Source organism: Trachemys scripta, chromosome 5 (genome assembly GCF_013100865.1).
Source record: "Trachemys scripta elegans isolate TJP31775 chromosome 5, CAS_Tse_1.0, whole genome shotgun sequence".
In the NCBI taxonomy this organism is placed as follows: domain Eukaryota; kingdom Metazoa; phylum Chordata; order Testudines; family Emydidae; genus Trachemys; species Trachemys scripta.
In genome coordinates this window covers 137060786-137077205 of record NC_048302.1, presented here as the reverse complement: position 1 = coordinate 137077205, position 16420 = coordinate 137060786, and the positions used below count along the sequence as shown (strand labels likewise).

Here is a 16420-nt window from a genome sequence, read left to right as displayed (position 1 = left end):
TTCTTGTTTCTGTTGTTGTGTTGCTGTGCACTGTTAAATAGCTGCCTCTTTTTACTCCAGAACTGGTTGCATTTCAGCCATGGATGAAGTGATTCCTATGAATTGTATACCATTTTGTAGTGTGTTTGGGATTCCTTTAGGATTGAAATTGGTGTAATAATATCCACTTATATTCAAGGGTGCTGGAACAGTTTTTATAGTGCTGGTGCTGAAAGCAGAAACTATGTATTTGGTGGTTGTTACTACTTCAAACCAGGCCCAGTTCCAGCACCCCTGCTTATATTGAGTTCTTAAGTTACAATTCTTTTACTTAGGTAAACATGAAGTAACAAAGAAACCGGCGGTGCAAACAGATAGTAAAACGAAGAAAACTTCAGCCACTTCAGGTAAGGCAAATGAGAATTTTCACTCTTTCAATGAAAACATGCAGAAATTGTTTTCCTTCTAAAACAGAAGTGCTGCAGGTTCTAAGGCAGAGTCCTAGCTTTTTTCGCCCTGGAGTCGCCATTGTAATAGATGTCAAGTATCAGGGGGGTAGCCGTGTTAGTCTGTATCCACAAAAACAAAGAGGAGTCGGGTGGCAACTTAAAGATGAACAGATTTATTTGGGCATAAGCTTTCGTGGGTAAAAAAACACTTATTCAGATGCAACCTGAAACCACTTCAGATGCATCTGAAGAAGTGTTTTTTTTTACCCATGAAAGCTCATTGAGCGATTCCCAGAGCTCTTTTTGACCCCCATTTCCTCAGATTGGTCTAGGGCATTCTGCTGCCGCCCCACCCCACCCCTCCCCCAGTTTGGGAAACACTGTTCTAAGGAGTCTCATCTTCTCATCACCAACTGTGCTTATTTGAGAAGAATAGACACCTAAAATTCTAGCTTCTGATACTGAACTGAGGCAAGAGTAGCATCCCTCACTGACAGGAATTGGCATATTTCTGTATAAAGTGCCTATAATTAATGGAAGAGCATGCTTATCAAATTGCCTTTATAGAATCATAGAATATCAGGGTTGGAAGGGACCTCAAGAGGTCATCTAGTCCAACCCCCTGCTCAAAGCAGGACCAATTCCCAACTAAATCATCCCAGCCAGGACTTTGTCAAGCCGGGCCTTAAAAACCTCCAAGGAAGGAGACTCCACTACCTCCCTAGGTAATGCATTCCAGTGCTTCACCACCCTCCTAGTGAAATAGTGTTTCCTAATATCCAACCTGGACCTCCCCCACTGCAACTTGAGAGCATTGCTCCTTGTTCTGTCATCTGCCACCTCTGAGAACAGCCGAGCTCCATCCTCTTTGGAACCCCCCTTCAGGTAGTTGAAGGCTGCTATCAAATCCCCCCCTCATTCTTCTCTTCTGGAGACTAAACAATCCCAGCTCCCTCAGCCTCTCCTCATAAGTCATGTGCTCCAGCCCCCTAATCATTTTTGTTGCCCTCCGCTGGACTCTTTCCAATTTTTCCACATCCTCCTTGTAGTGTGGGGCCCAAAACTGGACACAGTACTCCAGATGAGGCCTCACCAATGTCGAATAAAGGGGAACGATCACGTTCCTCGATCTGCTGGCAATGCCCCTACTTATACAGCCCAAAATGCAGTTAGCCTTCTTGGCAACAAGAGCACATTGTTGACTCATATCCAGCTTCTCGTCCACTGTGACCCCTAGGTCCTTTTCTGCAGAACTGCTACCTAGCCGTTCGGTCTCTAGTCTATAGCAGTGCATGGGATTCTTCCATCCTAAGTGCAGGACTCTGCACTTGTCCTTGTTGAACCTCATCAAGTTTTTTTTGGCCCAGTCCTCTAATTTGTGTAGGTCCCTCTGTATCCGATCCCTACCCTCTAGTGTATCTACCACGCCTCCTAGTTTAGTGTCATCTGCAAACTTGCTGAGAGTGCAGTCCACACCATCCTCCAGATCATTAATAAAGATATTAAACAAAACCGGCCCCAGGACCGACCCTTGGGGCACTCCGCTTGAAACCGGCTGCCAACTAGACATGGAGCCATTGATGACTACCTGTTGAGCCCGACGATCTGGCCAGCTTTCTATCCACCTTACTGTCCATTCATCCAGCCCATACTTCTTTAACTTGGCGGCAAGAATACTGTGGGAGACCGTATCAAAAGCTTTGCTAAAGTCAAGGAATAACACATCCACTGCTTTCCCCTCATCCACAGAGCCAGTTATCTCATCATAGAAGGCAATTAGGTTAGTCAGGCACGACTTCCCCTTGGTGAATCCATGCTGACTGTTCCTGATCACTTTCCTTTCCTCTAAGTGTTTCAGAATTGATTCCTTGAGGACCTGCTCCATGATTTTTCTAGGGACTGAGGTGAAGCTGACTGGCCTGTAGTTCCCCGGATCCTCCTTCTTCCCTTTTTTAAAGATGGGCACTACATTAGCCTTTTTCCAGTCATCTGGGACCTCCCCCGATCGCCATGAGTTTTCAAAAATAATGGCTAATAGCTCTGCAATCTCATCCGCCAACTCCTTTAGCACCCTCGGATGCAGCACATCCGGCCCCATGGACTTGTGCACATCCAGTTTTTCTAAATAGTCCCGAAACATTTCTTTCTCCACAGAGGGCTGGTCACCTTCTCCCCATATTGTGCTGCCCAGTGCAGCAGTCTGGGAGCTGACTCTGTTCGTGAAGACAAAGGCAAAAAAATCATTGAGTACATTAGCTTTTTCCACATCCTCGGTCACTAGGTTGCCTCCCTCATTCAGTAAGGGGCCCACACTTTCCTTGACTTCCTTCTTGTTGCTAACATACCTGAAGAAACCCTTCTTGTTACTCTTAACATCTCTTGCTAGCTGCAACTCCAAGTGGGATTTGGCCTTCCTGATTTCACTCCTGCATGCCTGAGCAATATTTTTATACTCCTCCCTGGTCATTTGTCCAATCTTCCACTTCTTGTAAGCTTCTTTTTTGTGTTTAAGATCAGCAAGGATTTAACTGTTTAGCCAAGCTGGTCGCCTGCCATATTTACTATTCTTTCTACACATCGGGATGGTTTGTTCCTGCAACCTCAATAAGGATTCTTTAAAATACAGCCAGCTCTCTTGGACCCCTTTGCCCTTCATGTTATTCTCCCAGGGGATCCTGCCCATCTGTTCCCGGAGGGAGTCAAAGCCTGCTTTTCTGAAGTCCAGGGTCCGTATTCTGCTGCTCTCCTTTCTTCCTTGTGTCAGGATCCTGAACTCGACCATCTCATGGTCACTGCCTCCCAGGTTCCCATCCACTTTTCCTTCCCCTACTAATTCTTCCCTGTTTGTGAGCAGCAGGTCAAGAAAAGCTCTGCCCCTAGTTGGTTCCTCCAGCACTTGCACCAGGAAATTGTCCCCTACACTTTCCAAAAACTTCCTGGATTGTCTGTGCACGGCTGTATTGCTCTCCCAGCAGATATCAGGGTGATTAAAGTCTCCCATCATCAGAAAATAGTGGTTAGTAATTACTGAAAATCTTCTGTGTGCTTGGTATTGTAAAAACAGAGAGAGACCAATTCTTTGAGTGGTGTCCCTATGGCCATGCCAATTCAGGTATGCATACACTTCTCAAGACCTTGATCGGAGCTTTTTCCACTAGCAGAGCCTATCCGGCCCACACATCTGCCCTGTGCCTCCTCATGATGCACGTCAAGGCTATATAGGGATGTGCAGATGAACTGCCCGCAGTTCCTTCCCCATAGCCTTGGCCTGAGATCGAGTTCTAGTTTGTCCGCCTCGAGCATGCCTCGGCTATTTTGCATTCATTTATGGTTGCTGAAGATTAGTTATTGCAATTAGTTGTTAGTAATGGTTCTAGTTAGCTAGTAAGAGGATAATTTTTTTCCTCCTTGTGGAGCCTTGTCTTCCTGGTAGGGAATGCCTGGCTGTCCAGGCTTCAGATGCTGTCTCTCTTGCCCAGAGGCTATACCTGTGAGGGATGGCCACACTAAATGTGTCTGTTGCTTGGCGGAATCTCATGTCTCCCAGACGTGCAATTTCTGCCTAGCTGCCAAGTCTAGGGCATGGAAGAACAGGGAAATTAAGCTCAGACTGTTAATGAAGGAGTGCTCACTTTGACCAGTGTCTGAGTCAGGTCAGGAGACCACCTCACCTCCCCGCCCCCACCCCTCCCGGTACATCTGTGTTCTCTACATCTTACCTGTTACTTATAGACAACAGCTTTTAGGGATCAGAAAAAATCACCATATATACTCGATCATAAGCTGGTTCATTTATAAGCCGACCCCGCCCCCCCAAGACGGATAAGTAAAAATGGAAATTTTTTTATGACCCATTCATAAGTCGACCCTATAATTCAGGGGTTGGCGAACTTTGGCTCCCGGGCCATCAGGATAAGCCGCTGGTGGACCGAGACGGTTTGTTTACCTTAAGTGTCTGCAGGCACGGAGGTAAACCTAAGTAAACAAAGTGTCCCGCCCACCAGCAGCTTACCCTGACAGGACAGCAACTGGTGGGGAAATTTTTTTGGGGGGGAGGGGAAAGGGAAGCTAGGGGTCAGGGGAGTAACCCTGTGACCACCCCCCACATGACCCCACCCCTAGCCTGGGACCCCCACATTCTCCCTATCCCATCCCTTCCTACCTTAGCTGGGGCAGGCCAGGAGAGGATGTCTCTGGCCTGGCCGCAGCCTGCTCCGGTGGGCTGGGCTGGCGGCGCGGCCGCAGCCTGCCAGCCCCAGAACTGCAGCTGCTTCGGAGGCTGGGGGGAGAGCAGTGTGGCCAGAAGCGGAGAGACTCTGGCCCCGCCTCTTCCCTTCTGGCTCTGCTTGCTGTGCTGCCTCTCCTTGCCCCCTCTGTTGGGGGGAGGGGCTGTGTCCCACCTCTTACTCTCTATACCTGTTCATAAGCCAACCCCCTTCTCTGATGCTTCCCTTTTTTACTAAGAAAAATTCAGCTTATGAACGAGTATGTACGGTACATCTGTCCTACAAATATCCATCTTGTGTCCATAAGTAAGCAAAAAGAAACCAACAAAAAAAGCAAGAGTTTAGTTAAATAGTTCTATGTCCTGTTCCAGAAGCAATGAGAAAATAGTGTGGGTGGTTTTGTTTTGTGGGAGGAGGGGTCAGATAATCACAAATACGTTAAGTTGAGCTGGAGATGATCACTGAGGCCTAAGACATCCATTTAAGAGGAGTTGTATTATATATTTGTTTGCAAACTAGGTAATTTAAATATGCTGAAATAATGAATGCTTTGTTCTTCCTTTCCCATCACAGCAAAACCTAATGAAAAGAAGCGTATTGATCCTAAGAAGTCTGCAGAATCCAAAAAGAAGGATGCAAAACCTAAGAGAGTCACAGAACCGAAGCGGGCTGGAGAGACTAAGACGGCCACAGAATCTAAGAAGGCTGTAGAGGCTAGGAAGACCACAGAACCTAAGAAAGCTGGAGACGATGAGGCCAAAGAAATTAGTAAACCTGTAGCTGTGCAAGGTAAGTTTGTAATGATACACTATCTGAAATGTTGTATTAAGTTATGTGACGCTACTATTGATCTGATGGCTCCTTTAAAATTGTTCTTGTAGAGAAAATTACACTGACTTCTGCTCTGGAGGTGGAATCAAATCAGTCTATGGAATCTATAGCCAACAAAGGTAAATTGCAGTCTAAACAGTTATTCACTTCTGTCATAAACCTGTCTGTATTTGCAAACTAAATGAGAATATTTTCATATAGAAAATCTTGAGGCCAAGGACACTGTGGAAGTGAAGACAGCTGAAAGTACCAAGAAGGAAAATGCTTCAAGTAGGTTCATGGAGAAAAACATGCAAGCAAACTTATTTTGCAGCGGGGGCTAAGGAAAGACTGTAATGAGAAAATATACATCTTCGGGGTGTATAATACTTACCTCTTGTATAGCACTTTTCATTTGTAGCATTCAATGGAGCATAAGTTATTTATTTACAAGTGGTTAGAGGAAAGGCATGAGCATTCCTATGTTTATTCCCAACTCTCCCACCAACTCATTTAATCTTGGTGCCTCAGTTTACCTATGTAAAATTAATTAAAATAGGCCCTGGTTACATTCTTATAACTGGGTTCTAACCAGTTACTGACATTCTTGGTTCTAAATAGGGTTTATTCACACAAAACATGGTTAATACTCGGTTACTGTGTACCTCATAGTGTTCTGCCCTTGCCAGCTGCTGATGGTAGCTCATGGTTGCTGAAGTAGTTGCAGGGAGACAGGTATTTTTGCAATATAGATGAGCCCCTTTTTACTATGCCTTCATCGCAAATTTGGTTGGTCCCTCACAACTTTGTGGTCAGGGCCACTTCCCTGTATGTTAAGATACTGCTCTGTCTGCATTTTTTCTGGGCACTGTGTTGTCTTCTGAAACACCATGCGATAGCTGCACGTACTTTTCGCAGAATGCACGGATATAAACACAGGCAGCTTCGTAGGGGAGGATACAGAATCATGAGTGATTTCTTATGTGGGCACAACTCAGATGTGTTTGTAACCAGATCAGCTGATTGTCAACAACCTGGTTACAAAAATATGCTTGTTATATGGACAGGTCCATAGTGCCTACAACAGAGGTTCTCAAACTGGGGGTCACGACCCCTCATGGGGTCATGAGGTTATTACTTGGGGGGTCGCGAGCTGTCAGCCTCCACCCCAAGCCCCGCTTTGCCTCCAGCATTTATAATGGTGTTAAATATATTAAAAAGTGTTTTTAATTTATAAGGGGGGTTGCAGTCAGAGGCTTACTTTGTGAAAGGGGTCACCAGTACAAAAGTTTGAGAACCACTGGCCTACAACGTATTGTGAGCTCCTCAGATAATGGCATTTTTTCAAATGCAAATTCCTATTGCTATTAAAAACTATTTTCTGAATAAATTTGGCTTGTAATTCCAGTTGTTACATGTATGCACTACCAGTGTAATGTTCTCCATGTCCAGTAAATGAAGACATGTCCCAGTATTTTCTATCACTTTGAAAATTGCCTTCAGAAGGATTGAAACTATAAATCTTAAAATGGCACAGTTAAGCAAGTGATCATTTGCATGAGAATATTTTGACAGATTATATGGGCATTCCCTGAATATATAAATACTTGTATGATGTTTAAAGATATACTAACTTAAACATCCCTCCGCCTGCTCCCTTTTTCCCCCCAGAAGCTACTGCAGAGTCTACAAAGAGCGAAGAACCAAATGAGCCAGCTAGCAAGGTCAGGTTTCACATTCAGACCAAAATTATTTGAATCTTTAAATATTTTTCAAGTACTAATTCAATGTTGGTGAAAGATACCTGTGTAGACATTACCAGGATCTCAGGTCTTCCCGTTTATATTCATAATATATACAGGACAAGCAAAGAAACTTCTGCAGATTTCACATCTTCTTTTCCCAGAAGGGGACGGTCCCTGTGAGAGAGGCAGATGTGTAAATGAGAGTAATTTTTACAATCAGTGTTATGGTCTTGGTCCATCTCAATATGTATATAGGTTACAGAGCAATGAGTCTTCAACTCTTCATTCTGCAGTCCACTTTGAAAGAGAGAGACTTTCTTATGGGCCATTTTTCCTCCAACTCTTTCCCTGCTCCACCTTGGTTCTCAAAAGTTTAATCCTGTAGGCCAACAGGAAAGCTTCCATGTATCTGCTGGTGGTCTACAGACCAAAGCCTGCAAACTTTTATAGAGCATGTTCTCATTTTTGTGCCCTCTTTCATGCCCTTCTCCTTGCCAGGAACTCCCTCCCCACCCCCCATCCTTATTGCTCTAGGCAGCCACCCTCTTCAGTCCAATCCCCTCTCTAAAACTCACTGCTTACATGATGCCCACAAATGTTAACTCATGTCAGTAATATGATGCCGTCACCTCATTATAAAGACCCTCTGACTTACCATGTTCTTTGACTAAGGTTCATTGACCAGCCATGCTAGAGCGTAAACTCCTTAGGCTGGGTCAGTGCCCTTAGCACACACTGGCAGTCTTAACAAATGATGGCAGTGCCACTCACATATCCATAGTTAAGGCTGAGTTGAGTTTTACTCTTAAAGCAGGAATTTAACCACTTTGGTTTTTATGAAGAATAGAGTATATCCTCTTGAAAATTATAGTACTTGCTCTTTGAGTGCAGAATGAATTTTCTGAGGAATTACAAGTAAATCAGTTAATTAATTTCAGTTTACATTCATTAAATGGTTCTTTCGAGAAATTCAGCATCCTGTGTCAGGCCATTTTTATGTAACAAATTATATTAATAGTGGAAGAATATAGAGCCTTCAAATTTCCCTATACTTAACCCTGCTCTTAAAATCTTGTGCATTGGCTTATCTCAAGATTTTGTTTTAGGATTAATGGTTCTTTTTTGCTCTTCATAATGGAGAGCCTCTCCTTCTGCAGGGGTTAAAGATGGTTTTATGCTACCCACCATCTTCCCTGAGGCAGCTTGGCTTCGGTCTCATTTGGAACTAGGAGGCAGTGGCCAATTTGAAGGTCATTCTGTTAATTATAATCCTGTAGCTCACATTAATTGAGAACTTTAGGAGTTGGCAGCCATTTTGAAAGAGGGTAGTTTGTGGAAATCTCTGTAGAAGAATATTATTCGTTGACTCATTCTGAAGGAGAAGTTTTGTGAAGAGTAATAGTAAAAAATGACTGACAATCCTAAATATTTTTTTTTTTAAAAACTACCCATCTCTGCTCTATAAAAAAGAAAAGGAGGAAAAAAAAGGAGGCTATTTGTGGATGGTGTGCAAGGACATTTATGGGAAGGGAGAGAAGAGAAAACTGGGATGTGTGTATGCATGTGTGGAGGTCAGGAGCTGGGGGGGAACTGGCTAGTACACTGGCTGCTTTGTGCTCTTCCAGAGTGACATAAAGCAAAGCAGCCAGTGTGTCCTTGTGCATCTGGCCCTAAAAGTTAAATAATAATAATAATAACAATAATAAAGGCTTGGGGTCAGTGCTACATATCTTCTTAATAGTTAGAAGTATCATCTAGTAATATTAAGAAAAAACACAAAGATGAAGTTCATAAATCATTATGGGAATGCTGTAATGATTCCAGAAACAAGAATTACAAACCCAGGAAATTCAGGAAAAATCTAGTGTGTATTCAGAAATTGATTTAATCTAATCTGGGACTGCAGACTTTCCTATGCACTAATCATGGTTATTACATGGCATCAATACAGCGCAGAATAAAGGTGATTTGGATGCTCTGTGTGTTTCCATACCCTAACATATTTGAAATTACTTAATCTTAATTCTGAATTTTCTGGGTTTGTAATGCTTGCTTTTGAGATAATTACAGCATCACCGTAATTTTATTCTTAAATATCTGCTATGTAGTCAGACTTAACTCCAGTTTAATATCGTTTTTATCTGAGAATAATACATGCACTTTTAAGATAAACAATGAGAATTAAATTCAGAAAGGCTGACTGACAGTTGGTTTAGAGTAGAAGCAAGGATTAGTGAAAATTTGTACCTTCCTTTGTTTGCAGGAACTTGATGACATGTGTGTTGTTCTTATTTCAAACTTACCTGATAAAGGATATTCTGTTGAGGAAGTTTCCAACCTATCAAAGCCATTTGGAGGACTGAAAGATGTTTTAATTTTGTCTTCTCATAAAAAGGTATTGTAATTGGTAATTAGAAAAAAGTTGTCTGGTATATTACCATCACCTAAAGAAGCTCTCGAAGAAATTTGTAACAAGTTCAGATGTTGAAATAACTTAAAGGGGACACAGTAGTTCTACCTTTTTATTGTGCTTTGTGAGGCCACTTAGACGTCTTTTTTGTTTAAAAGGCATATCTGGAAATAAATCAAAAATCTGCAGATTCCATGGTTAAATTTTATACCTGCTTCCCAATGTCAGTGGATGGAAATCAGCTTTGCATTAGTATGGCACCAGAATACAAGAACATAAAAGATGAGGTAAGCAAATGAAATATGAAGCAATTTTTTTTTCTATTTAGGATAACTGCAGTTACTCAACATCCATTTTTATAGTACCTCCCTGCCAGTCTAGACTATTTCTCTCTACTTAATATCCATTAGGTCCCTGCTGTTTGAAGTTATTGTTATGTTGATTGTGTGCCTTGCCTCCTCTCTTTCCTGGGCACATAATATAGGTTCTCTATAATCCTTTGGGTATATCCTATTTTAAAACTCAACTGTACTACTTTCCTAGTGTTTCTATTTTCATTATGAAGTATTTTAGTGCATACAGTTGTAGACAGAATTTTTGTTTGGCAAAGAGAATGTGAAGATCATAATTAAAGTAATTTGAGAGAAAGGTTGGCAATACCAAACTCATGAATTTTGAATGGTTGCCCCAATCTTAACTTTTCAGGTTCTGTTTCGATATATTATTGGGAGGAGTAGTGGGATGCTGTGCCTTCCAATTACATGTAGCCATATCAACCATCTTTTAAAGTTCAGAACCTACCTTAACGCACTGTCTCTTCTTTCTAGGAAGCTATATTTACTGCTATTATTAAAGATGCCAACTCGAAGGTAAGTTAGAGACTTTTTAAAAATTGGTCAGTAATTTAGCCATTTGCTAATTTTTACATTTTTATAATTTGGGAGTGTAGCTGCTACACTGAGTGCTATCAAAATTAATAAAATGTTGTGTAAGTGTTGCATCCATTAAATAAAAATATTAAAAATTAACATTAGAAACAGAAGACACTTCTTTTTTTATTACTACACTTTTTATTTAATTAGAAGTCTGTAGTCAATAGGAGAGCTCATAGACCAGCAAGAAGTTAGCTGAGTAAGCATACACTTTATTTAGATACACACCTTGAATAAGTGCAGGTAATAAGCGTTTAGTAGGAGTCCTGGGAGAGCCTCCTATTCATTCTCTCTCTCTCTCTCTCTCTCTCCCTCCACACACTTGCCCTCCCTCCACTTTAATAAAACTATAACTGCCAGCCATTGTAGCTCAGTGAGTCCAACTGAGATGGACTCTTGATAGAGACTTGTACACTATTCAGGGATTAATAGACCTCACCAGGTATTTACAGTGACACTTGTACAGCGCTTTCAAAACAGTAGGGTTTACTAGTCAACTGAAAGGCAGTATAGTATGTCCTTAGGTTAGCATAGAGAAATGAAGGTTAAAGCATAGTCCATTTTGGTCAGCCCAGAGTACCAGCCATTCTGTAGTGAACTCCATTTTCAGGCTCTGTCTCTCTGACTTCCTTCCTTAGTCAGTTCCTAGGTGAGAGAGAGCTCCAAGCTTCTTTCAGAAGCTGACTCTTAAGCCCCCACTTTTCAGCTTTCAGTCCTTGTTCTTGAATGATTCAAAGACAAAGAAATACCAGGAGACAAATAGGTTTATTTGCCCAAGAAATAAAATCCCTTTCCAGCCAAGAGTTGAGGTGACAGGCTGTAAGTGGTTTTTTTCTAAAGGAGTGAAAAGTTCTTACTGTTTTGGGATGTGGCCTTGTATACCAAAATTGAAATTCTGAAAATATGAGCAGTTAAAGGATGAAGGCAGAGTTCTTCTGGAGTACTCTTATAGAAGACATGTTGTGGTTCACTGAATATTCTAAATTGAAATTGAACTCCGAGTAAAAGGATATATATGAATATTTTTTCTCTTCAGATATGACAGGATTGTCACAGTAATTTTTCTGTATTTACCAGTTCAATACAATATTTCTGAAGTTCAGTCTTTGTGCTTTTCTTTTAGGTAAATACAGAAACTTTATATAATCAGTTTGTGCATCTTGGTAACTTACCAGATGATGGATACACAGAACTTGAAGTAGTTTGCGTGGGACTTCGATTTGGGAAAGTGGATCACTATGTTGTGTTGAAGAATAAAAAGAAGGTAAATATATATATATATTTTAATCTTGGTGTGTGAGGCCCTTCATTTTCTATTTTAAAAAAAGGTATATTAAGTGACCTGATAATCTCTCATTAGCAACATATGCTGCTATTCCAGAGATTGGAGATTAAAATTTGGGACCTTGATTTTGCCCATTGTTGTTATGAACCAGTGCTTTCTGCGTCATAGAGAAAAGGAGTGGTATATGTTATTACCTACTCTGGCTGGTTCAGGAATAGTTTCAGAAGGCTTGGAAGAAAAAGGAATTGAGTTATCAAGACAGACAGCCACCAAAATATGTGCCTTTGAAGATGGGAAATGAGAGGTAAAGCTGATAGAAACCAAAACTTCCCATTCCACAGGGAAATTCCAATATTTTGGAGAAACTTTTCTTCTGTTTCAGAACAAAAGATGGATTTTTTTAGAATTTCCCACAGAACTAAAATTTTGAGGAAATCATTTAGACAGCCAATCATTTTGGCTTTTTTAAACAAAATGTTTTGATTTTGACATTTTTAATTTTTTGTTTTATCTTTTTGTGTATTTTAAATTAAAATGTAAAATAATATATAATTTTTTTTAAATTACTAAAACAGCTGCTGCTCTAATCAGTAGCATGAAACATTTTATCTTGTTTTCTTAAGTCTCGTTTGATGTTTTAATTAGGGCTGTCAAGCGATTAATCGTGCAATTAAAAAAATTAACCACAATTAATTTCACGATTAATCGCCCTGTTAAACAATAATAGAGTACTAATTATTTAAATATTTGTGGATGTTTTCTGCATTTTCAAATATATTGATTTCAATTACAACACAGAATACAAAGTGTAGAGTGCTCACTTTATATTTATTTTTTATTACAAATATTTGCACTGGTATAACTACGTCACTCAGGTGTGTGGATTTTTCACACCCTTGAGTGATGTAGTTTTATCGAAGTAAGTGTGTAGCATAGACCTGGCCTGAGACCGTGATTTTTAATATTTAGCAAAGTTATGAATTTAAGCTCCCAGGCTCATCTTTTGAAGGTGGTGGTCAGGTGTCCTTTTAGGACAAGGACTTAGAGGTCCAATATAGAGTTGATAATATGGTGAAAAGTGTTCACCCAAGGTTGATAGGGAGCTTTTGTCTTTATCATTTTTCTGTGCAAGTTCATTTGAGAGCATAGTAATTGTCTGGTTTCACCCACATAGTTGTTATTGGGGTACTTAGGGCACTGAATGAGATACGCCATATCTTGTGATAGGCAGTGCAGGAGACTGGACTAGATGACCTGTTGGACCCTTCCAGTCCTACTTTTCTATGATTCTATGTGTAGGACCCTGGATCTTGACAGTTGGTGGGGGAGGGGGGTTGATCATTGTAGAAGCGGAGGTATGTCTGTAGGTTTTACATCTGTTGTTGCAGGGTCTGGTTTTGCTTTGATTTGGTGAGTCCTAGTCTATGGGAGCTTGTTTCTGATGATGAGCTTGGCAAGGTTGAGGGGTTGTTTCAAGTCCAAAAGAGGAGGTTTGGAAAAGATTTCTTTCAGGGTGTGGCTCTCCATCGAGTATGGGTTGTAATCGTTTAATGATGCCCTTTTTATGTTCCGGTGTGGGGTGGTAGGTAACAGCTAGGGATATGCTTACAGAGGGTTTTTTCCCCCATGTTGAAGCAGGTTCTCTGGGTATTTGAGTAGCCCATTCCATGATGTGACCTACTTCTCTGGTGCAGTGTCCTTAGGTGATTTTGAGTGTGTTAAGGTGTGTATTCTGGACTTTCTTCTTGGAACATATTCGGTGGTATCTGAGTACCTGGCTGTAGTTAACAGATTTCTCGGTGTGTTTGGAGTGGTTACTGAATCTGTGAAGGTAAGTGTGGTGATTCTTAGGTTTCTTGTATATAGTTGTCTGTAGGGTTCTGTTCTTGAAGCTGATTATGGTGTCTAGGAAGTTAATGCTAATTTGAGAGTGTTCTAGAGAGAGTTTGATGGATGGGTGGTGGTGGTTGAAGTTGTGGTTGAAATCTGTAGGGGAGTTTAGGTCGTTTATCCAGAGGATGAAACTATCGATGTTTCTGAGCTATATCTTTGGTGTTGTGATTTGTTCAGAAATTCTTCCTCAAAGTGGCCTGTGGAGAGGGTAGAAAGACAAGGTGGGTGAAGTAATATCTTTTATTGAACCAACTTCTGCTGGTGAAAGAGACAAGCTTTCAAGCTACACGGAGTTCTTCCTCAGGTCTGGGAAAGGTACTTAGAGAACTGTGTTTAGCTATGACACTTAGTACCTTTCCCAGACCTGAGGAAGAACTCCGTGTAGCTTGAAAGCTTGTGACTCTGATCAGCAGAAGTTGGTTCAATAAAAGGTATTACCTCACCCACCATGTCTCTCTAATATCCTGGGCCTAACATGGCTACAATAACACTACATACATGAAGAGGTTGGTATGTTGGGGAGCCATCCTAGTACCTGTGGCTGTTCCCATGGTTTGGACAAAGCCGTTTGTTGTTAAACGTAAAATTGTTACAGGTGAGAATTAAATGGATGAGTTTGGGGTGGGTATCTGAGGGGTGTCCATTGTCTTGTAAATATCTGAGGCAGGGAGCAATGCTGTCCTTTTACATAGAACATAAGAATGGCCATACTGGGTATCCTGTCTTCCGACAGTGGCCAACGCCAGGTGCCCCAGAGGGAATGAGATGGTATTAATCAAGGTCTTAATAAAAACACTGGATTCATGGCTTATTACAACAATCTGTAACCCACCAACCCCTCTTTTTTGTCTCATGATTGCAGAGGTGTTAATGGACCATTTCACCTTGGTCTCTTAGAATATGTGGCGACTACTTGTTTTAAACAGTTTATTCCACATTGTATTTAGTTGTGATATTCTAAGTAGCTTTCCCAGATCTAAAGAAGAGCTCTGTGCAGCTCAAAAGCTTATCTCTTTCACCAACAGAAGTTGCTCCAGTGAATATTACCTCACCTACCTTGTCTTTTTTTAAGGTAATTTTAAAAAAAAGTTGAAAAGGTCCTAGAAATATCAGTACGGCTGAGGAAATAAGCCAGATGCAATAGCAACGTCACTTTAGTAAACCTATGTTGGTGCTCTCAACTAAGGAAAGCAAACCTAACCAGTTTGTTACTTAGAAAAGTGTTGGCTTTATTTAATTATACGTTCAAAATAGAATAAATAAATCCATGTGCTCATTTTTTACATTTTTTTTAAAGGCAATTCTTCAGCTAGATAGTCCTGACTCAGCTAAATCAATGTGCTGCTTCCTAAAACAGTACCCATATAACATGGGTGAAAATACACTGACTTGTATGCTGTCACCAAGGACAGAACTTGCAGAGGTAAGACCATTGTCTTTTTGGTTAGCCCACAAAAGCAAAAAAAGTTGTCTATCTAGCCTTTTGCTAAACGAAAGTAAACACCAGTCTTGTTGGTGCACATTACCTTGGAGTCCTGAACCTCAGGTGCACTGAGAGTCAAAGCCAAAGTTTGAGTGCCTACGGCTACTAGAGAAATGTTCCAACAATCTACTAATGTGCACCCTAGAATAGCATATTGAGATTACAGTACTACTGCTTAATTTGCTTTTATTTTCTTGGAATATCTTTTACAATCAACTTTGTGTTTTATGGAATCTCTTCCCCCTATTAAAAGTATCTTCTATCAAAGGGTTAAGAGGAAAATAATAGAAAAATGGTTAGAAGCACCTTTTCCCTATGGTTTTGAAAATACTTAATTTTAAGGTTCGCTGATCTTTTTCAGCCTCCTCCTCCTCCCCTAAAAAATCCCCAACCAACTGTTGTTTGAGCATCAGTTTGTGGGCCAGCAGCCACTTCAGTTACTTTCTTTTATAAAAACTAACTTTGGAGCATTGAACAGCCCCCAAATTTATCTTTTACAAGAGAAATTACTGAATATGGCTGAAAGCACCGCAAATTACAGCTGATATGAAAGCTTAGCAGTTTAGGAGAGAGAAGGATCAGTTTAGAACTTAATCTTCCCCCCACTCTCCAGCTGCACATTTCCCGCTGCCTCTCTCCACCGTGTCCCCATAAGATAATTTCATTTTGGTCTTCACATTAACCTCTCTCCATTTCTCCTACCCTCCTTCCCACCCGCATTTAACAGGGATGTAGGAATTTTTTGTTTAGTCATGCAGTCCCACTTGTTCACTGTTGGGAGTTCAGACACAACTGTGACATCATCATTGGCTAACTGGTCACTCAGAGTGAGGCTTTGACTAATCCATGTGAACAGCCAGATTCTAAGTATTTAAAAACAAAATTGAGCTTCTTGGTAGTCTTGGGGTAGATAAGGATTCTTTTTTGAGTTGTAATCTACTTGGATCCTACCGTTGGAGTGCATGCACCTCATGCACATACAATCCGATTCTTTTGGCTAGTAAGGTCTGTTGGGGCCATGCCTGTGCCCTAGATGTCCTTGCATCTCCTGCACCTGAGGGTATAAAAGGCAGAGCAGGCCCAGTTCCTCCTTACTGCATCAGACAGTGAGACTGAACCTCTGCAGTGTCTGTCTGCTTCTCTGTGCACTGTGCTGCTATTAGTGTGTGTTACTTGTATTGCTAGTAAACTAATTAAATGTTAGTCGT

General features: G+C 41.1%; 1 protein-coding gene across 5 annotated transcripts in view; it reads left to right on the top strand.

Annotated features, from left to right (window-relative positions):
- ZNF638 (zinc finger protein 638) overlaps positions 1 to 16420 on the top strand; it is a 95147-nt gene that overhangs the window by 55661 nt on the left and 23066 nt on the right. For 4 of the 5 annotated variants that reach the window (XM_034771934.1, XM_034771932.1, XM_034771931.1 and 1 more), the window contains exons 12-21: positions 315 to 386; positions 5228 to 5443; positions 5536 to 5604; positions 5687 to 5755; positions 7136 to 7188; positions 9473 to 9604; positions 9778 to 9906; positions 10447 to 10488; positions 11675 to 11815; positions 15027 to 15152. In XM_034771934.1, the coding sequence (XP_034627825.1) occupies positions 315 to 386; positions 5228 to 5443; positions 5536 to 5604; positions 5687 to 5755; positions 7136 to 7188; positions 9473 to 9604; positions 9778 to 9906; positions 10447 to 10488; positions 11675 to 11815; positions 15027 to 15152 (1049 nt within the window). The remainder of the gene's footprint in view (positions 1 to 314; positions 387 to 5227; positions 5444 to 5535; positions 5605 to 5686; positions 5756 to 7135; positions 7189 to 9472; positions 9605 to 9777; positions 9907 to 10446; positions 10489 to 11674; positions 11816 to 15026; positions 15153 to 16420) is intronic. The other variant, XM_034771933.1, reaches the window with a different exon arrangement.